Below are 23131 nucleotides of genomic sequence, written 5' to 3' on the forward strand. Positions count from 1 at the left end.
ACGATGGTGACGTCAGACAAACTTCTTGCTTCTCTCTATAGAAATGCTTCTGATCAATCTCTGCAATACCATGCAAGGATCCCGCCTACGATGGTGACGTCAGACAGACTTTTTGCTTTTCTCTATAGAAATGCTTTCGATCAATCTCTGCAATGCCATGCAAGGACCCCGCTTGCGATGGTGACGTCAGACAAACTTCTTGCGTCTCTTTATAGAAATTTTTCTGATTAATTTCTGCAACATTATTGAAGGTTCCCGCACAAATTTTCCTGTGCTAACCATGGAACGGGTTTCGTGAACTCGGAATTTTTTAAGTTACACTTCCAGCTCCTCACTGAAATAGATTCTTTAGACTGAGCTTTGCAACGCGGTAGCTATTTTAGCAATTTTTTAATTCCCAATTTAGAGCAATATAATTTCACTTTTTCAGCTTAATGAAATAAGTAAATCAGTAAACTTTTTCGTTGATGCTTAGAAAAACCAAATTCTAGAGCCCCTCGAGTTGCCGCCTTTATAACTATTGAGGCAATTACTTGAATGCGATTTTAAACAAGAGATGAAATACTTTACACTTGATCCTGAAGCCTGACGATGGAAGCGTCTAATATACAGAGACTGGGTGAGTCCATAAGTGCAGAGACTGGGTGAGTCCATCAGTACAGAGACTGGGTGAGTCCATCAGTGCAGAGACTGGGTGAGTCCTTCCGTACCTCCTCCTAGAGTTTTTAAGCTACAGCAATGAGAGATATACCGTTCGATTCCCAAATAAAAGATCTAGAGATTGGTCGTAGCTTTTTTCAATTTCGTTATAGTTTTGAAAATATTTTGAAAAAGGGGGGGGGAATTTGAAAGGGTGGGGGGAGAAATCAAAATTTTTTCGAGAAATGCCCACCCCACCCACAAAAATTAAAATTTCGAAAAACAGCAAGGACCAATCGATAGATATGGTCCTTACGCATCGAATGATATGCGTCTCGATTTTGTAGCTTGAAAATCCTATTAGGAGATATATTTCTACAGTACCCCCTTTTTGGCTGTTTTCTAAGAATTTCACGTTTTCTTTCATTTTTTTTCGAAAAATTGACACGAACAAAAAAGTCTTAGATTTATCTTTTACAAATGTGTACCAAGTTTAAAAGTGATCCGTCTGTAAATAACCGAAATAAAATTTCCACAAGAAATTGGAAGTTGCCATTGGAAATTTTATTTCGGTTATTTACAGACAGATAACCTTGAAACTTGGTACACATATGTAAAAAATAAATCTAAGACTTTTTTGCTCATGTGAATTTTTCGAAAAAATGAAAGAAAACCGGTGGTTTTTTAAAGGCGACTTAAAAGTCCGATTTGGCGGTAAAGGGTTAAACATCAACGTTGGGTCCTATTGATTACGTTTGCAAAGTTCTATTGAGCTCCGTTCATTAATTTGGGAGATGTAGCTTGATGACTATATGTGCCTCAGAAATGTCAATAGTTTCTCTGTATAGTTATACAACTCATGAACAAAGGCAAAATCGAAAATTTTTATACGAGCTAAAAATCACCGTTGGGTATTTTGAAATTTATAATTAAAATTTCATTCGAATCTGTTCAGTATTTTAGAAGAAATTTCGTGTACACTGTGAATTTAAGCACGCTTTGCTGTTTAAATGTCAGAAGTTTCTCTGTATTGCCATATAACTCATGAACGAAGGCAAAATCTTAAATTTTTACACGAGCTAAACATCACCGTTGGGTATTCAGAAATTTATATTAAAATTTCATTCGAATCTGTTCAGTATTTTAGAAGAAATCTCATGTACACTGCGAATTTAAGAACGTTTTGCTGTTTAAATCACGAATTAGGAAAAAGATAAAAATACTCGAGAACGAAGGCAAATGGCAAAAAATTCTCACGAGCAAAACAACACCGTTGAGTCTTCAGAAATTTACATTCAAAATTTCATTCAAATCTGTTCAGTATTTTAGAAGAAATCTCGTGTACACTGCAAATTTCGGCACATTTTGTCATGTAACTCACGAATGAAGGCGAAATTTAAAAAATAGTCACGAGCTTGACATCACCGTCAGGCCATATTGAATATGTGTACCAAGTTTCATCGAGCTGCGTTCAGTACTTGGGGAGATATTGGAGATACTTTGGGAGATATTGGTACACTGAATCTGGAGTCCGGCTGCGGGTCCGGCCGTAAATTCGTCCGAGACGTTAATTATAGCTTTGTCGTATGGGTATTAGATGAAAGCATTTTGTTCGGATTAGAATTTTCATTAAATTTTTTCATAAAGTGTATAGCCTTGTAAGTCCCGCAGGAGTCAATTGCTTTTTGGGCAAGATTAAAATTAAAAATTAACTCACAGGTTTAAAAACGAAGTCCAGTTTCAAAGGTCTCGGACAAATTTACGGCCGGATCCGCGGCCGGAGAGGTTTTCTTGTTGTTTTCATGGGTTTTACTAGTTTTTTTGTGTTTTTAATTGAACCTGTTCCTAACTGGACCTAACCTGCGAGGTTTCATTGATTGGCTAGGTTTTTTCTATGTTTGGAGTCCGGCGGCCGCGGATCCGGCCGTAAATTTGTCCGAGTCGTCAGTTTCAAGCATCGGTCCCCATGATTTGAAAAATCAACAATACAAAATGATTACATAGGTCTAATTGTAGGGTCCGCGTTGCCGCACTTCTCCAAGACAGACCAGAGAGAAAAAGTGTAGAGATTATGCATATAGTTGCGCATGCTCCCAACTGTCTTCATAACTATTTTTTCTGCAGGCTCCCTAGCAGGAAATTCTTATACACTAGTGGTCGAGCGTGTAGCAACAGTAGCGATGTTGAATTTTGCCAGGGAAGCCAAAATGGCTCACTTTGACGATAACGCGGCTGAAATTGCTCGGCTGCAACGAGAGGTACAGTCTTTGTGGGTTCCTGCTTAGAAAACTTAGCGTCGAGGTTAATATCTATTTTAGCTGTAGCTTAATAATGTTCTTCGAGATTTGTGTCGATTTTCATCTGAGATATACAATAGACGTGTAGAAATATCGTAGCGTTATCAAATAGAACCAATTACCATACACGTGTAGAATACTTAAATTCCCCTGGCAGATGGTAGGCATTTTTGAAGATCAATAATAGGCTAGTAGCACTTTGAAGTGTATGTGTGCATTTTACATTTTTTTATTGTAAAACGAGCATAGAATTTTTCGAAAAAATTGATAGAAAACGTGATCTTCATAGAAAACGGCCAAAAACGGGTACTATAGAAAATCTATCTCCTCCTACAAATATCGTCCTACAACATCGAGACACATATCATTCGATTCGTAAAGACCATACCTATCGACTCTGCTATCCCTTATTTTCATGTTTTTTCATCCCTTTTTTCATGCGCGTTTTTCCCATTTTTTCACTTTTTCCCTGCCCTCCCCACCTTCTCCCCCATATATAAGACGAACCATGCACAAATTAAAAAAAACGGTTGGCTAGATCGATAGGTATGGTCTTTACAAATCGAATGATATCTCTCATTGCTGTAGCTTGAAAACTGTAGGAGGAGAAAGGTTTTCAAAAAGACAAAAAACTTCAATTTAAATTGTTCAGGGGAGCCAAATAAAGTAAAATTCATTGAAAACAGAAGAATATACCCAAAAAAGTCTTGATATTGTAGCCCACGCTTTCCCATTGCCAATTATTTGCATTCAGGGTACCAGCAAGCGTCTTTAGACCTATTTATGTCAAATTTAACGTGAATAATAAGCTATAAATTTGACTTTTTATATATAAATTTATATATATGAAATATTCATTTTACATAACGTTACAACTGCATTAAGCAAAAACTATTGCACGTACATCAATGGTAGTAACTTTGTTGAACGCGTCTTTTTGGAGCTTCCAAACGAGTGCAAACACTTTGCAATTAACCTAAATAATGACATAAAAATACCATTTATTAGTAAATAATGTCATAAAATGTTCATTTTATAAAAGTTTAAGACTGCATTACACGAAAAAATATTGCATGTACATCTATGGTAGTAACTTTGTTGAACGCGTCTCGTTTGTAGGCTTTCAAACGAGTACAAACACTTAGTAATTAACGAAAGTAATGATCTATATATACAGATTTAATTCAAATAAATCTTTGTACATATTGTTAAAAAATGTTCATTTTCTATATTTTTAAAATTGTCTTACGCAAAAACTATAGCACGCACAGAGATGCGGTAAATTGCGTTAGACGCGCCTTTTCAGTAGCTACAAAATGAGTCAAGAAAACGGAAAAGCCAAAATAACCGATTTTTAGGGTAGACGGTCCCCTTATGATATCTACTGTGATGCACCGGCTTAGGCTGTTGGATGTAGAGAAGCTGCAGGCCACCGACCAAATGGCCACCAAAACACACGAATGCGTAGATCTCAGAGCGCAGCTGCAGCTTCTGTGACAATAATGCGAATAGAAAGTTTTAAGTCGAAGTAGTTGTTCCTGTTGATGGGAAAAAACTATGGGTCGTTTAGGGTAAAATCAAGCGACGCGCTACGTGGGTTGCTAACCTGACTATGAACGGAGTCAACCTGACTATGAAAGAAATACGATGACTATGGCGCGGAAGTAAACTTGTACGGCCGCTTCACTATTCAACGCTACGACTACGTTTTCTACTGAATTCAGAAGACAACCGCGAAGAGTGGAGACGACGCCCAGCAGTGTTAACGGGCCAGAAGCTAAAACGTGCCTGAAGTAAATTAAACGACGTTCTTCTAGACCAGGGGTCTCCAAACTTTTCACTGTGCGGGCCACATTATATATTTCCAATATTTATGCGGGCCGAATGAATAAAAGAAAATCAGTGCCTGTAATTTTATTTACCTAAATATTAAGGTATAACCATGGAAAATTTAAAACATATATTTTTGTAAAAAATCAGTGTAAACTAAATAGATGCCTGTCTTTAGTTTTATTTAACCAAATTAGAGTGACGAATGAAGCTGCCGTTTTGACTTCAAAATTTCATTAAAATCCGGTTTCAGATTAGATTAGCCAATTGCAAGAATTGATTTCAAGTGATCATCAGACAAATTTGCTTGACAGTTAGATTTCACATACTTCATTTTGGAAAAGGTTTGTTCACACAAGTATGTTGAATCAAGAATGGACACAAAACTACAAGCAAACTTGTTCAAATTTGGAAACTGATCTGGCTGCAGGCATTTATAGAACTCAATCAGATTTCCTTCTCTACACTTATCCTTCAGTCTGTCATCTGCCTGGAGATCAATAATTTCCATTTGTAATTGAGTTGGAAGATTTTCAGCATTGCAGTCAAATGGATTACGAAAGAGCTGTGCTCCCTGAAACTGAAGCAGCGAAGCCCCACTCGGCAGCCATCCCCACACTATACAGTTATACACAACTGATTAGTTGTGATGCATATCACATACCTACCAGCACTAGTATCTGTACGTCACACTATCGAGAGAGAGGAAAACTGACTCGGGCTGAGCGCCACTAGTCAGCAGGCCCCAGCTTTGAATAATTCTACGATGCCATTCATAAAATAATTATTTATTCATTTCACGACTTCATTCGGCGGGCCGCGGGCCGGATGAAATTGTGTGGCCCGCGGGCCATAGTTTGGAGACCCTTGTTCTAGACGACTTGTGCTGATCAACGAATGGTGAGAGAACTACTCAACAGACCACGTTCCAGCATAGTTTCGGCTTTTCAGATCACCAGTTCCGGGATTTTACTCCACTAAATGTCACAGGTCTGGCGGGAGAGGGCTAATTGATTCGGTCGTGTACTATGCCGTTTTAGCCATGGTTGAATACAGTATTAATTCAACCATGGTTTTACCCTTCTCTTTTTCGCAGCCTGCCCCTCCCTTCCATCCCCGCGCTGCCATGAGTGTGTCTACTGCGACTACTGGTCGGAGAATAAAACTCACGTGGCTAACCACGAAAATGTCATGCATACACATGAGATTTTGTACGTGTGTCCCTGCGGCAAGACCGACTGGTGGCCTGACAATATGGAAAGCCATAACAAAAAGGTTACTATGACAATTTATTTTCCTATCTTCATTTCAGATGAATATGCCTACTTTTGAATAGGAATGGATATACACGAGTATAAATATTTTCCATTATTATTCAAGTTTTATATATATCTGATATCAGTATTTGAATATCTGTTATTTTATATATATTTTTTTTTGTTATTTATGAAATAACATTTCTATAGGTTCTATCTACAAGAGGTCCAGGAGAGCAGCTCTTGCTTCAGCTCGTGCTTTGGGCGTTGGCGGTTGCTTGCCCATTGAAGGAACAACTCGACACTAATCTGCTTCGTAGATGCGCAGTTTCAGATTATAAGGTTTAAGTCATATTTCAAGAGCAAAGAAAATAGCAAAATTTTAATTCATGATAAATTTGCAATTCAAGCAGTCATGTAATTTTAAGATTGATCAGTTTTATTTTAGCCAGATCAACCTCTATATGATCTGACGATAGAAAATATATAAACGTATGATTAAATATAAAATATTTTTTATTCTATATAATGCAATGCATACACGTGAAATTTTGTTGATATATACAATTAAAATATATATGCAAAAGTCGGTCAATTGTGTAACGTTTTTGATAAAATTCCGCAATAATAGAATGGGACTGCACGTCACTAAAAGCTCCGGACTACTAAATGGGGACCGGTATTATCCCAAGAGCATTTAGGGGCATCTTTGCTGCTGTCCGTCAGGAATACGAGATCAAATGCTCATTTGTTGAGGCAAGTCATTCATTGATTGTGACATTTCCAGGTGCCAATTTTACAATATTGGCATACGGTGCATCTGGCAGCAGCAAGTCCTACACCCTGGGACTGGGGGGCAACATATAAGTCCACTGACGAGACCGCCGGCATTATCCCAAGAGCATGTAGGGAGATCTTTGCTGCTGTCCCTAGGGATGACTATGAGATCAAATATTCATTTGTTCAGGCAAGTCATTCATTGACTGTCTAAGTAACATTTTCACTCTTTATGAATTTTTTTATTTTTTATGATGGAATTTTGTTGATTGCAAGAAGCAACATAGGCCAACAGAAAATTTTTTGTGGCATATTAGCTCAGTACAAGTTTTCGATCCCATAGTAAATATGTAGAAGATGAGTGCAAGTGAGCAGCATGCTGGTGCAGGAGCAGCTAATGTGCTTATAAACTAAGCTCATAAATCGGGAAAATTATCATTTTTTGTATCCAAAATCGTTATACGTTTGCAGCTGCATGCCGAGAAGACACTTGATCTTTTATCACCAGGCCCCAGGGGAGAATTCCCCACAAGTCGTGTTCATAGGGGCTGAGCAGTAGTGGTGTATTTTTTTGAGCTTGAGGACACTCTTTTGCAATGTCTTCGTGTCCAAGTAATTTTAAATCTTAGAAAATATTTTCACGGTCATGTCATAGGGAGAAATATTCATTTCATAGCACGGCATAATGTCACATCAACGACATAGTTATGTTTATAACCTAAGCGTTTTCATTAATTGCAAGGTTAAAGTAACATCTATACACGTTTGTAGCCAGATCTATCTCTATACGTGTGTATACGATACCTAATACACGATTTTTATACAAACAATTACAAGAAGTGGTATAGATGAAGGAACCACAAGGCTCTAAGATATTACTCGGACGATAATCACGAAAACGTTGTACTCTTACAGGTTACTTCTACCTGTTATCACATAGTGATAACAAGTGAACTAATTTTTTAACGAATACATCTAATGAATAAAATTGTTAGGCTATTGGACTTCTGACGGGCGCGTGCTCACGCTGTGATCATGGCGGTGTAGTGACGTCGATATACTTTACCCATAATTCGATGCTTAGTAATTCGGACGAGGTATCACATTACCTCCCTTACGGTGAAAATCTGGAGGTAACTTTGGAACCGAGGATTGTGCTGATTGAGCTCTTTAGGTGATCTCACTGCCTCACATTGCCCTGTCGCCGTACAGCAGCTCTGACTCTCGCCCGTGTTGCTATGCACGGGCTAGAGTTTTACCCAATAGTCACATCTTGTGCCGTTGACGCAAGGGTGAATTCACCCGACTGGCAGTTGCAACCAAGCGACTACCTTACTCTGCCATCCAGCTCTGACTTACGTCTTTATAAAGTAATATCGAGATATCTGTTCTCAGACATGAGTGGTTCATACTCTGGGTCGAGTATTACTATATCTTAGCAGTCTCATGTCGTGTCTCTGCTCGACCGGAATTATTCCCACATCCAAACATAGCTGAGGAACCGGCAAATTGGTGTCGCACGCTGTCGCTAATTAAGCTATCAGATAGTTCCATGAGGAGACTATCTCGCGCTAGAGACCTAATTTGCGCACATGTGGTGCGTAATAAATCACTTCTGCACCAGCCCTTATTACGAATATGTATAAATATTGCTCCTTGACGGATACTCTGTCACAGGATACTTTATTCACAACGAAACAACATATCAGACACCTTCCTGCACGTGTCATTCTACAAACTGTTCCAGAAATATGTTGTTCAACACCTCAAAACGAGCCGTGGAGTTTCTTCAAACTCTGGGTTTCACCATAAATCTCGAGAAATCCTATCCTAACCGTCACGCAAAGTCATTAATCTGGGCGTGGAGTGGTAGGGCGAGAGCTCTCTGCTGCTCCCCTCATTGACAAAATGAGCGAAGACCATGGTGCACAGCCATTATAATATCAGGGCGCTTTGTCCATCAACGGCAACGGCAATATTAATCTTTTCTAGGCCTCTTCAACTTTGTAGCCATCCTCATACACCTCAGGAACCACTACATTCATTTAGTGGTTATGCACGCTCCCAAATTCAGCCAGCTGAACCGCTAGAGAATCTCCACGACCTTCAGAAAAGCTGTCGGGTGGTGGGTACAGCCAGAAGTTCTCTCGACCGATGCCCTCTCGGCTCCCACCAGTATCTGAATGAATCGACTCATCGGATAGTTTACCCGAAACTTGGCCGCCCAAGATTCGGCTACCGCCCCTAATCTTCAAGGAAACCTTGGTCACTCTACTTTTACCGAGCGACACTCCGTTGCCACGAAATTCCACCATTCTAAAGGCCCGTTTACACTAGTGGCAACGACATGCGCTTTGAGTCGTTTGCTGCAGTGCCTCACCGCGCACAACCGTTCATATTACTTTTTTACTCGGTAGTTTGGGACCGCGCGCTTTGAACACTAGTTGCCTCCTAGACGTTAATGAGGATGGATGTCACCGGATTTGAGCTGTGGGCCATTGTTCTCGGGTACGCTGCGGTCCGTCATTCTTCGCACTATGCCAGTTGTAAACGAGAACTTAGCATAGGCATCATAATTAGAGAAGTAGCACATTCAAAAAGATACAGATTATAAAAAAATATAGTCTATTCTTAAATAAAAAGCTCCAATATTCGTACAGATATTACATCATCCTTTGAAATCGCTAAACGGTAATGCATAAATTGTCAGGATTTGCTAAAATCACATAAACTAAACACGTCATGTAAAAATAACTTACATCATTTGTATTTCGATTTTTGTACTCCTTTGACCGAACACTTCATAGGCATTTGTGTTCTCTATAAAGATCAATTAGGCTCTCTACTAGAGAGTGACTCCAAACGAGAGTGGTGTTAGTCGACATTTGGAGTGCCGGACCAGCGTACACAATCAACCTTACTAGACCACAGACATCTATCTACTAACTAAGAATTAAAAAAAAGAATTGTCCACAAAAATTCATATCTTTATAGAAAACGTTTCGGAGACCAGCTCCATAGTCAGTTCGTAGAATCTAGAATCATAAATTAATACATTGAAACCATAGAACGAATTGAATTTCTTTAATTAATTAATTTAATTCAATTTAAATTCTTAGTTAATTTGCGATTTAAGCATACAAGTGATATCAATTCTTTAATAGCTATCTACTAAGTGCCGCGCTTGTGTTTCCATGAGGCATGGCCCCTGTCAATCGCTAGCTCGTCAATCGGTCAAGAAGCGCATGCAGAGGCTGCAAAGCGCCTCTGCATGCGCTTTGAGGCACTTGACTCTCGTGTGTTGCCCTTAGTGTGAACGGGCCTTAATACGTTCAGATACGAAGGAATCAGAAAAGAAATGCCGCCACAATATAAGCCTACTGTGGATGATTACCAATCGACGACGGATAACATGGTGACCATTCCGCTCTGACAGGCTGTAACGAAAGTAAATGAAGCCGGAATTTATTTTCAAGATTCGACCGAAGTTGGGGAGCTCATGACTGTGCAAGCTTATAAAGATTTAACGGGACGAGGGACCCCATATGCTTCTCCATCCAATTCTGGCCTTGATCACCTTGAATCGATATTTTGTACACCCGGCAGATCGATCTGTACACTTGAGATCGATCTTTTTGTACACCCGGGCAACTGCAAACTGAAGGTCTTCGGCTGCTAGTTCCGCCACCCAGCGGCAGCAGTGGCGGATGCGCTCTCAGTGTACTGGAACACCTGGAACCAAATCTACTCCTTTCCGCCACACAACCTGATGCAGCAAGTGATTAGCGAGCTCCGCAACTATCGAGAAAACGGCTTAATAGTAGCACAACAGCTTATATCAGCCTTTTGGTGGCCGGAACTGGTTAAGACCGTTGCAAATAATCCTCGAAGTAACACCATAGCCTAGGAGACGAAGTCATATAAGTTCACTCGGTCAAGCCATCTCCCTATCTGGCAAGAAGTTTCCAACATATGCCATTTTAAAAAACTGGGCATTTCGTTGGCAACAAAATTGATTGCTTCTCATAGAAAATCTACACTACGACAATACCAAAACTGTTGGGCAGCCTTTCAAACCTGGCTTCGAATTGTGAGAACCGATACAGGTATCCTCAAAGTAGTCTCGGATTTCCTGGTCAACCTTGTCGATAACAGATAATTTTCTGTAAAAACGGCGTTAGTGTACCGCAACGCGTTCGTTTTCCACTTCGTTACGGCTTCAACAGCATTACGTTTCGTCCACAATTCTCAAAGCTGGCTAAATCCTAGTTATCCCAGTTTATTGCCATTCTACACCGAAGCGTTTCATCTCTCATTGGTCCCTCTCGAGTCGTGAATTTTATTGAACTCCCTAGATTCGCGTGCAGCCTGGCTTCGAAGAACGATTTATTGCCGAAAGCCTTGTATTTAGTTGCTCTGGCAACTGGAAACAGCGCGGCAGAGAGTTACTGCTGGACCAACAGACGACTAACCAACCGACTCTACTTGCACGACGTTATTCAAACTTCAGAGGTGGAACTTGATGCAGTAAATTTGCAGTAAGTCAGAAAATACCAGATTTAGGCAAATTTACCAGATCTAAAATGTTCATACCAGACACCTTCTGAAAATACCAGATTTGTGAAATCTGGTATACAAATATACCATCTGGCAACGCTGACGTCTCGACGTCGCTACCGCTGAAGTGAAGTCCAACATCTATGTTACTAAGGCGGCTACGCAAGATGTGGCTTTCGGTAGGTACACGAGATTAATAAAATGAACGCGGTTAATTGTGAACGACGTCCATCGTTCACAGGTGTATGATTTTTCTCCATAATTTAGGAAACTTAATCTTTTCATGTGTTGTTATTCTTCCTTGTGCTGCTTCGTGACTGCTTGATCGAGGACTTCTGAAACGTGCCACTATAGCCACTGCGGCCAAAACAACCTGACAAATCTATCGAGTTACTCCAGAGAAAAATATCGAAATAATAACATAAAGAAAACAAATCCCCGTCTCTTAAATTAACAAACGAACGCATTTTTATTTTAATCACCGCTACCGTGTGACTTTTCCCTCTAGTGATACTTCACGAGAAAGATTTCAACCAATTCCCTGAAAGAAGAAGAAACAAATTAAAAATTCAGTTTTCTTTTGAAAATCTATATATTTTCTACAGGAATATTTATTTATTTTAGCGGACTTCGTCCACTTCTTTCTTATTCACGAGAAAGATTTCAACCATTTCCCAGAAAGAAGAAGAAACAAATTAAAAATTCAGCATTCTTTTGCAAATCTATATATTTTCTACGGGAATATTTATTTATTTTAGCGGACTTCGTCCATTTCTTTCTTATTCCTCAAAATGACGAAAGTTTTGCACCCTGTTTTACTCGATTCAATCCATTGATATAAGGCGGAACGGCGGTCTTGCTTGTCACGGAAAATAAAATTAATATAATCCAAACTCCACAGTTTTTTTATAACATAATGGAATGAAAATTTAATTTCATTTTGATTATGCAAAGTTAACCATTTTATCAAATGTAATGACAAAATTGGCCGATGAATACCCGTGGCACCAATGTGTAAAGTTTTGAATTGGTAAAAACGGTGTATTGAAGTATTTATGTGATTTGGATTCATAATTGTAGTTTATTAAAGCTAAATAAATTATTTGACTTGAAGGTGTCCAATTTTGGTGTTAAAAATGAACATCTCGGACATAATTACGGCTGGACTTGCGGCCGGTATCCTAATTCATTGAGCAAGGAATATCTCCCAAAGTAATGAACGTAGCTCGATTAAACTTGGTACTCGTATTCATTAGGACCTAACGGTGATGTTTAGCTCGTGAAAATTTTTTAAATTCGTGACTCACTTTATTCGTGCCGAAATTCTTAGTGAACAATATATTTCTTTCAAAGTACTGAACAGATTTGAACGAAATATTGAATATAATTCATAACTATCCAACGGTGATGTTTAGCTCGTGAAAATTATTTATATTTTGCGCGTGTTAGTTTGAGTCATCGCAGCACTCGCCAGTACCGTACCGCGATTCGAAACTGACAAAGCTTCTGCAAGATCAGACTTGTCTTTTTGAAATAATAGAATGTAAGATGAAGAGTTTCGTAAAAGCATCAGAAACATCCTCATTAGCTTTAGGCCGAAAAGTTGCTCACTTTTCCTGTAAAATAACGTAGTTATTATAACGTACATTAAGTTCACCTGATCATAGTCCTGACTTGAATGCAATTTAACGCAACTAGCGCTGACAACTGGCACATCAGTCGTTTGTTTGCGAAGGTTCATCAGTGCAGCAGCTGGGCTGAGTGCATCAACACCAGAGATAGGACGCTTATTAATAAGATCCCATGTACATGAACCGATGAGAACGGCTCGTGTTTAGCGTGTATATGTAATATATTCATTTATCCACTGAAGATGCCAAGATCGATGTACTGATTGCTCATAGTGGGTACGTTTGAGGCAAGATAAAGTGAATAATATGAAAATCATACAAAGCTGTTCACCCATGCGGAAGTCTATACTCTCTGATATGGGGTCGTTCAAAAGGAAGAAAGATATTATAACCCATAATTTCTATGATATGTAATTTCAATAATATTGACAATGGACTCTTCATTCAGCTAGTTACACAAGTTCTGCCAACGATGTTGTTAGAAATTCGGAAATTTTTTCTCTCTTTCATTATGGCTGTTCAACAGAGCTTACTAAAAATTTTACTAGAAAAAAAACTTCTAATTCTGTCAATAATCTGGTACTATAGAGTTCTCATCCTTTCTCGTGTCTCTTCATTTTTTACTTGTTATCAAACTTATGCGTGATGTGCTCTCGAAGTTTGTTTGTACCAGACGCCACGATAACTGCTTCGTAGAATAATAATAATAATAGATAAATGAAGGCTGGCGTAAAATGCTAGTCGCTAATGCACGTCCTGCGAGTTTGCTATGGGCCGTGAACGAAGAAGTTTTATCTCCACAGTCTTCACTAGCTGTACGGATATAGTCCCTAGACGCTTTAGACCAGTGGTTCCCAAAGTGGGCGATATCGCCCCCTAGGGGCGGTGGAAAGATTTTGGGGGCGTAAGGAAGAAGAGGGCGTTTGGGGAGCGGTAGGGGGGGTTGGCAGTCCGAAGTCAAAGTCAGAAGTTCCAACGTTTGTTTGACGGTTTGTACACAACACGTGCAGCACATATGACTCACAGGCTCACAGCAATGGTTTTTTTCACCCAGATCTGTTTTTGTACCTCTCCTGGGTTTACGTCTCGGACAAATTAACGGCCGGACTCGCGGCCGGTTTCACGGTCAATTTCCAAATTCAATGATTATGGAATATCTCTCAAACTAATGAACTTAACTCGATGAAACTTGGTACACGTATTCAATAGGACCTAACAGTAATGTATAGCTCGTGAATTTTTTTTTTAATTTTGTCTTCATTTGTTTTTGCCATAGTTATATGGCAATGCGGGCCGACATTCACAGTGAACAAGGATTTTCTTCCAAACTATTGAACAGATTCGAACGAAATTTCGAATTTACAGTCCTAACTACCGAACGGTAATGTTAAGCTTGTGAAAATTTAATCGATTGTGCCTTTGTTCGCGAGCTTTTTTTTCATTTTACCTTCATTCTTGATTTAAACAGCAATACGTGCTTAAATTCGCAGTAATGAAGAAAATTCTTCCAAAACTACCGAATAGATATGAACGAACTTAGTATTTATATACCTAACCTCAGCAACGGTGATGTTTAGCTCGCTAAATTTTTTCGCTTTGCCTTCGTTTGCGAGTTATACGGCTATAAGTATACGGATATGCGTAAACGGCTCATGGTTAAACCGGCAGGTAGAAAAGCTGGTTGGTCCTCCTATATCTGCATAACTCGCGAACGAAAGCAAAATAGAAAAATTGTCACGAGCTAAACATCACCGTTGGGAGGTTAGGTATTTATATACAAAGTTTCGTTGAAATCTGTTCAGTAGTTTAGAAGAAATTTCTTGATCACCGCGAATTTAAGTGACAAATTATCCGGCGATACAGGCCGAATATAAGGAAGTGTGAAATCAAGAATGACGGTGAAAAAAAAAAAACTCGCAGACGAAGGTAAAGTCGAAATTTTTTTATAAGCTGAAAAATCACCGTTTGGTAGTTAGGAATGTATATTCGAAATTTCGTTCATATCTGTTCAGTAGTTTGGAAGAAATTCTTTGATCACTGCGAATTTCGGCCTTTATAGCAATATAATTCACGAATGAATTTGAAATTTAAAAATTGTTTACAAGCTAAAAATCACCTTTAGGATGTGATGAATACATGTTCGAAGTTTCATTGAGCTGCGTTCATTAGTTTGGGAGATATTACTTGATAATTGAATTTGGAGATTGGTCTTGCGACACGAATCCGGCCGTAAATTTGCCCGAGACGTCCATAGGTTTCTAGTGCTGAAACAGTTAAAACAGCTTAAAAACATATTGGTTCACTAAATGGGTTCTATTTGTGAAAGACACATTGTGTTTAACCTTTATCTTTTAAAATTGCAGCGTACCAAATTTCAAGAAAGGCGTATGTTTTTATGTGTGTCTGTGGGGGGCGATAGCAAATCACAAGGTAGCCGAAGGGGACGCCAGCCTGAAAAAGTTTGGGAACCACTGCTTTGGACATATATGTAGGCCCTCTTAAATGATGAACATCTTTATTAAGTGATGTAGTATTTTAATGAATGTTAGCCCTAATGAGCGGCACAAACGGCATGAGCGAAGTGGATATATTTGATAAAAAATAACTAAATCTCATAAAACTAGTGTTTTTTTCAATTTGCCATGGCAATATGAATGATTGTCGACAATTTAGAAGACATCATATTTTCAGGTGACTTTGATTCGGAGCATCCAACATTTTCAGCGTTTTTGAAGCTTACCACTTGTAATACATTCCCCCATTAAAGCCCGGCCATCTGCGTCAATATTGCCGTACATGGATCGCAGTAGTATCGTTGGAAAGCTCAGAATGTCAGCTTTAAGATGAGACTAAGCATGTAACTGCAGCACAACTCAAGTAGAAATTATATTCAAAGATTTCAGCAGCTAATTACTTTATATCTAATTACTTAAAGAACTCTCCCACCCGCTTCCCTTTAAAGAGACGTCATGAACGTAAATATTGGCGTACAGCGATGGCAGTGGTACCATTGGAAAGAGCATAATTCCAGCTTTCAGATGAGCACAAAAACCGAAAAACGCCAAAATTGAAAATTTTAGGGTAGCAGGTCCCCTTAACTTATACTACCGTCATGTCAAGAATGTGTGTATCTTCCCTATATTTTCTATTGAACCGTTATAATTTACATTTTTAACGGATGTTCGTATTGTTCCAGATCAATTTTTGCTGGAGCTGAGGCCGTTGCTGGCAGTTCGCGCAGCACACGAAAAGTTTATTTACCGACCGGGACGACGACGGTCCAGACACGGACCGGGACGATGACGGAGCAGACACAGACTGTTCATTTACCGACCGGGACGACGACGGAGCAGACACAGACTGTTCATTTACCGACCGGGACGACGACGGTCCAGACACGGACCGGGACGAGGACGGAGCAGACACAGACTGTTCATTTACCGACCGGGACGACGACGGTCCAGACGCGGACCGGGACGAGGACGGAGCAGACACAGCCTGTTCATTTACCGACCGGGACGACGACGGTCCACACACGGACCGGGACGACGACGGAGCAGACACAGACTGTTCATTTACCGACCGGGACGGTCTGGTCCGGGCTATGCGAGTGACGGTCTGGTTGTGAGCTTGTCTCGCGTGGTTCACCTGCCCTCCAGTTTGAAGGTAGCTAACGAGACAGCGGCTTGGTATCTTGATTGTTAGTCCAATTTGTCCGATGTTGTCTAAAACATGAAGTCTACAACCTTCTTTGAAGCAAAATTTATTGAGTACACCGGTCTCTCGGATAACTGTTTAGTTTGGAATTTGACATTGTCAAGGGTGTCACGAAGCCTGTTGAATTCATCGACAATTTTGATATGAACTTGCTTGTTGATAATGCTTTGAGACCGAGACCTGCTATGGTTGTCAGATTGTCTCTGGTGGTAGGAGTAACGGCAGTTCTATGTCGCAGTTATAAGTAAGTTATTGTAATTAAAATTAATTAATTGATTAAGTAGTATACACGTAGTAAGTAGGATACAAGATGATATTTCGACAAAAAAATCCAGTCATCTATCTGAAAATTTTCATCAAATTAGGTACCTAGTTTGGAAATAGATACCTGGGGTCAAATGTATATTATGTAAATGTAACACCACTAATGCATATTTATATGTCTTACTTGCATGCTGCGTCTTCTGTATATTTGTTTTAGGTTAAGTTATTTACTAGGTTATTTCAATGTCCTCTTGTGATTTAAATCTAACATTTAAAGTTGTACGGTCGAGAGTTGATTGATTTGGTCATGTACTATGCCGTTTAACGCCTTATTTTCTTTTTAATTTTTTTTTGCAGCCTGCCCTCTTCCCTTCGACCCCCGCGCCAACATGTCTGTCGATACTGCCGTTATTTTTCCACTAACAAAACGCATGTAGCGCGACATGAAAATGCCATGCACACGCGGAAAGTCGAGTACGTGTGTCCGTGCAGCAAGAGGAGTTGGTGGCCGGACGGACAATATTAAAATCCATCAAAAAAAAGACTGTTGGTATGACTAAATTTATTTTCTTATTTTCATTTCAGATGAATATGCCTACTTTTGAATTGGAAAGAATATACAGTAGTGTAACATTTATCCATTAGTATTCTAGTTTTATAGATTTCATATCAATATTTATTCTACCTTTTATTTTATATCATTTTTTTGTTACTTGCGAAATAACATCATTTCTCTAGGTTCTATTTACAAGAAGAGTACAAAAGCAAATCAAGCTAGTTCAGTTCGACGGAAATAAATAATTTTAAAGTGCTTGTAGATAGATGTAATAGACTTGGTCATTTTTCGACGGAACCAATAAACTTGCTTGGACTGGGCGTGATCAAGAGCAATCAAACGACCAACAACTTCCCTGCTTTGGAATGCAGCCCGGCTTGATCCTGACGCACGGATATACTGCGGAGGTACATCACGTAATCACTGATGACTACTACATCCTGGAGGTGCACCGCATCCCCGGCCCCCGCATGCAGGACACGAGTCCTAAGAAAAAGTGGAGGAGGAACCGGCGACAAAGCCAGCGCAACAAGCGAGACGTGGCCCTCACTTACGATCCTCTTGAGGTCCTCAAGATCTTGGAGGAAGAGAGGCATCTCAATTTCCTAGAGCGTGGCGACGCTGGCGAATGTGTCAATTTCGGAATGAGATGCAAGTGTAATTTAGATAATACAATACTAAAATTCTCTAGTACCCAGATTTTATAGAACGTGTCAGGTTGTAGGTATTTCTTTCCTGAGGATCTGAAATATTATTAAAGTAGGTATATATTAATACAAGTGATTAGAAGGTTGTCTTAACGACACCATCGTATGCGGTGAAGGTAGTAGAAGTCAATAGATGTAGTGGATGCGTCTAGGGTGGCGTCTAGGGTAATAGTGGATGCGTCTAGGGTAATTTTAAGTGGCTGTAATCCTTGCAGCAACAACCTGGAGCCCATAACTTCATTTGTATTCGCGGACTTAGCCGGAAGCGAGGCTGTTAAGTATGCGAGCACGGAGCAGCGCTTTCGAGAGGGCGTAGATATAAATGGCGAATTACTTGTCCTTAACAAGGTTGTGACGGCTCTCGCCGCAGGTACAAAGCCTCCCTACCGGGAATCGAAGTTGACCAAGCTCCTCCACGGTAATACTTGTCTTCTGAAGTAATAAAATGTAGGATGAAGAGTTTGTTCTAAAAAATATCTTTTCCTAAGCTTGATAACGATCTTGATAACGATATCTTTTCCTAAGCTTGATAACGATGATAACGGCAAAAACGATCATTTGTGCATATAATTCATATAATAATTTCCAATGTTATTGCAGCTGGCAATCGGTGCCGAAGAGGATGACAGCAGTTTTCACTTCAAATAGATGCAATAAAGTTTTAATTGTTCATAAAAATGTTTATTCATACCTTCTGACTTGCTACAGTCCATTATTCGCTAGTTACAGTTCCGAGATATGTTCAGGGGTGCGAATTACGGAGGATAATCATTTACACTCTAGGCCAGGGGGCTCCAAACTACGGCCCCTAGGATATCTCGTAGTTCAACAATAGAATGGTCAAAATATTACACGCCTGAGGAATGTTACATCCTGCGAGACAATACGGTAGACGTAACGCATCAGACGGGAAAATTTCGAAGTCAGGAAGATGGAGCTATGGGGCAGCTTTCTACACATAGAGACGGACTCGTACTCTAAAGAATGGAAGTAGATTGACAAGATTAACGCCAAGTGAAACGGTGCATGGACGCTGCGCAGAGCTTTGATGGGAATGACGAGTCTCGCCTCGTTAGCTTCTTTTGAGCGTAGGATTCATGCTGGTAATACGTGTCCACGTCAGAGTTCGAATTGGTTGCCTTGCCTGGGAACTAACTCGTCAGAGGGAACAAGAATAAAATGCAACGGATGTGCATTGAAGACCCCGCGGGGTACATCCATACATTAGCCATAGGCCAGGAAATTTATAATCTTCACATTAGTTTACAACGAAAAATATTTGCAAGTTTGCCTAGAATTTGATCTGATTGATCCTCGTCTTTACGCGGAATTAGAAGTAGCAAGAAGATAATTCCACTGTGGGACGACACGAGTTGACGAAGCAGAGCGATCACAACAAAACTAAACGGAATGGAATTGCGATCCCAAATATAGTCCGCGACTGTGTCGCTTGCCGCAAACTACGATAGGTGCCAACGACTAATAACCGCTGGTCCACATGCTCAGGTTTCCTCAATAATTAGTCTGCGCAGTCCATAACTTTGCAGAGAACGTCGCAGTTTTAAGCGCGTCTCGAGTTGCAGTGATATTTGAACTCCAGGGCATAGATTTTGACGAACTGCGAGGATAAGTTGAAACGTGTAGACAGTAGCACAGTTTCCTATCCAACTTGTGTCCAATTTCAATTGGTCTGGCGAGAGTGGTGGTCCTTCGGTAATGTTCTCGGGGGTTTTCCTTGCATTTGGCGAGGGAAATGCAAGGACTAGTAATTAACAGGGAATTAAAGGTTGGGAAAAGTTAATAAATCGATGCGATCTGGAGCTGGAGAAGACGACATGTACAAGTCATCATTCTGGAACTTTGATTCCTTGCATTCCCAAATGATCCATTTTTTACAAGGCGCAATGCTGAAATTGAACAAATTACTGCCTCATCCACGATGTGAGCTTACAAAAATGAGCAAACTACACAGATATGCCCGCACGGCGTGTTTTGCGACGGCCCTCATGGGAAGTGTCTCGAACTACACGGCACACTGCTTCCCTCAGATATGCCGGCACTAGCACTCATGGGAAGCAGATTACTCTCTAGACGAGTTCAGTTTCAGTACGATGCTGGCTAGGCTGAAGCCGTGTTGATCGTCACAACACGCTACTTCGTCCGTATCAGACAACTCTGACAGCCCGTCTCCCCTCTCACCCACGACAGTGCTTACTCTGCCCACGGGACCCAACCTTTTCTCCATTAAAAACCTTCATACCGCAGACCTTCTGGACTACGCGTCCAATTTCTAGCCAGAACTGTTATGGACGCTATGGCGAACGCAGTACTCTTAACACCACGACACAAATGGAAAACGAGACGGAGAAGTGCCACTACCGGCGACGTCGTGCTACTACGCGATGAACAAAGCACGCAACTCGTGGCCTATGGGTCACGAGAATTAACCGCATCGTAAAATTCCATCAAATCGCATCGTTAACTCGCTGCTGCTCAGCGCAATGATTATTGTGAAAAGCATTCTAAATTTTCCTTGACATTATACAAATATTGAGTTATTTTGTGACGTTCCCATTTAACGCTAAATCCATGGAATCCCCGAAACGTCTCGGCACCCGCTACGATTCAAATATGACGGAGGCCTCCCTTTCAGTCTCAGGTGGCGCAACCTACAACGCCTCCACTGTCTAATTAATCTTGAATACGTATAGACATTTATTAACTTAAGATTTTTGACACAATCGTGTCACCAGCAGAGAGTTATTACCTCTTAAATCATTAATAGCGGTTCACTATTATCGTTATCGTGTTAACCTTTAGGTTACCTATATTTTTCTATTAGGAGTAGTGTAGGAACCAATATGGCAACCAAGGCGTCGATCAACTCGCATGCCATGGTCAGGAAGATTTGCCAGTGTCAGGTGCGCGGGAACATATATTGTCATTTCATCAATCTGCGCGGTACCCCGTACTATTACGGTAAAAAATAGCAGTGAGCCGTACTCCTCAAAGGCTTAAATAATTCAAATATGGACACGCGGCAACGCAATCACACACTGTACACGCGAACGTATTTCGGTATAACCGCATCGTGTTGCGGTAGGCTACAAGTTGACCAGACATAAATTACAGAACTATGAACCAGCGATATGGCTTGAGATGTCCCGTCGGTGCCGTCTTATAAATGACTGGTTGCAGCAAGTAGGGTGATCAGAACATTACAGCTACATACAGATAATAGTGCGAACCCGTATGTCGACGTCGGGACTACGTTACGTTCCCGACATTCTCCCGGCCGGCGAAATGAACACGATCAATACCTAATAACAATGCGCGTAAATGGACTAAACAAATGAAGTCGATATGGCATAATTACAGAGCGTAATTAGACATAGTGATACAAAATATTTAGGAAAGGAGAAATTTATCTCTTGATCTGTACAAATAACTCTCTTCCAGAGTCTGTAACTAATTCTACAGAACGAACAAGGTTATCGTTACCAACAATCAAAGGAATTATTCATCCTGATTTTCCAAGTACACGAGGGCGATCGATATAAATTTGTACAATATCTCCTATCTTGCCAGTATTATTAGAAGTTAAATTGCTGGACTGAGTTCTTTCACGAAGTGTAGTCAGATAGTGTGCATGCCAGCGTTTCCAAAAAATTTGAAGTAAAAGTTTATTGCGAGTTGAACATTTGGTAAGACTAGTCTTTTCATTGAAGGGTCTTTTCACTTCAATGACCATTTAATGGTCTTTTAATTTCAATTGCGCTCTGGTATGGCTTTCATTAAACTTTACGACAAACGACGCAATATTTCAAGATATTTCGAAGGGGTACAGCTGAAAGTATCCAGAAACTTAACCGTGAATAATTCAAAGTCTCATTTAATGCACAATGATGATTCATTCGATGAGTTTCTCTTAAAATTAGTTTAGCTAGTCGCGAATTTTTAGACAATAAAATTGGAAATCTAGTTTGGTAACTCGGCACTTGGCGAGCCATTCTTGTTTAATTCGAATAATCTCAGACTGCTTTAGGTGAATTTCAAGGTTTAGGTGAAGTTCAAGCAGCCGCACAATGCTCGTAATTTTAGCTTTACTTTCTCCTCTGAAAATGGACAACGTTTCGGCAAATTACACCGCAGACTAGCAAAGATTAGCTTTATCTCTGCTGACCGCAATTTAGCACAAGACAACCGGCCTCCAGAGGGATGCATAGAAGCATCCATTAGTATGCGCTGCTTGCTGACGCTGTTTGCCCTTGCTGTGCTGACACCAGTGGTAAGATTTTCTGTGCGGTTATGAATGAGCGGATGCAAAGATAATTAGGAACGAAAGAGTGTTTGGTGAAGAGCAAAATGGTTTTTGATATGAATTTGCAACTGTAAATATAAAATTTCCCCAATTAAGTCAGTTTCTCGAAAAATTTTGAAAGCAAATTTCATTTTCTTTAAGAATTACTTGTACGAATATTGGTCTCACGTTAAGGTGTTCCTAGTTAAAAGCTGAAAATTTTGTTGAACAGTTTTTTGGACGTTTTTTAAGAAATGAGTTTTCGGCAGAAACGAATTTGTGCTCATTTAGCCCCTGTTTTTTATTTACTTATGACTCCATAACACTGAACCTTGTTGTCTTTAGAGAGGATGAGTTTTGCAAATTTGTTCAACCAGAGCCTGTTGAAGTCGATCACGAACATGAATCACTGCAAGTCGTCGTGGCAGAAGAACGCGTTCGAGTTGGAGTACACGAAACAGGGCTCCGTTCATCGCCTCGTCATAACGGAAAAAAGAAGATTTATGGGAGACGTGGGATCGGCGACACACTGAATCTGCCCTGGTACTGAATGAGATTCTTCAAAATTCGCCGCTTCTTACACTCGTGTTGCAGCTCGCT

General features: G+C 40.1%; 1 protein-coding gene and 1 long non-coding RNA gene across 2 annotated transcripts; both read left to right on the forward strand.

Annotated features, from left to right (window-relative positions):
• Window positions 1–5989: 5989 nt before the first annotated feature.
• On the forward strand, window positions 5990–7177 carry LOC125178772. The gene is made up of 3 exons (XR_007157015.1): window positions 5990–6041; window positions 6233–6364; window positions 6810–7177. It is a non-coding gene; the product is annotated as an uncharacterized LOC125178772 (long non-coding RNA).
• Window positions 7178–15541: 8364 nt separating this feature from the next.
• Window positions 15542–16615, forward strand: LOC125178773 (prostatic spermine-binding protein-like). The gene is made up of 2 exons (XM_047883317.1): window positions 15542–15568; window positions 16220–16615. The coding sequence occupies exons 1-2, from the start codon at window positions 15542–15544 to the stop codon at window positions 16613–16615; spliced, it is 423 nt and encodes a 140-aa protein (XP_047739273.1).
• Window positions 16616–23131: the final 6516 nt, after the last annotated feature.

The sequence above is a fragment of the Hyalella azteca genome, unplaced genomic scaffold (genome assembly GCF_000764305.2).
Source record: "Hyalella azteca isolate HAZT.00-mixed unplaced genomic scaffold, Hazt_2.0.2 contig12579, whole genome shotgun sequence".
NCBI lineage: Eukaryota > Metazoa > Arthropoda > Malacostraca > Amphipoda > Hyalellidae > Hyalella > Hyalella azteca.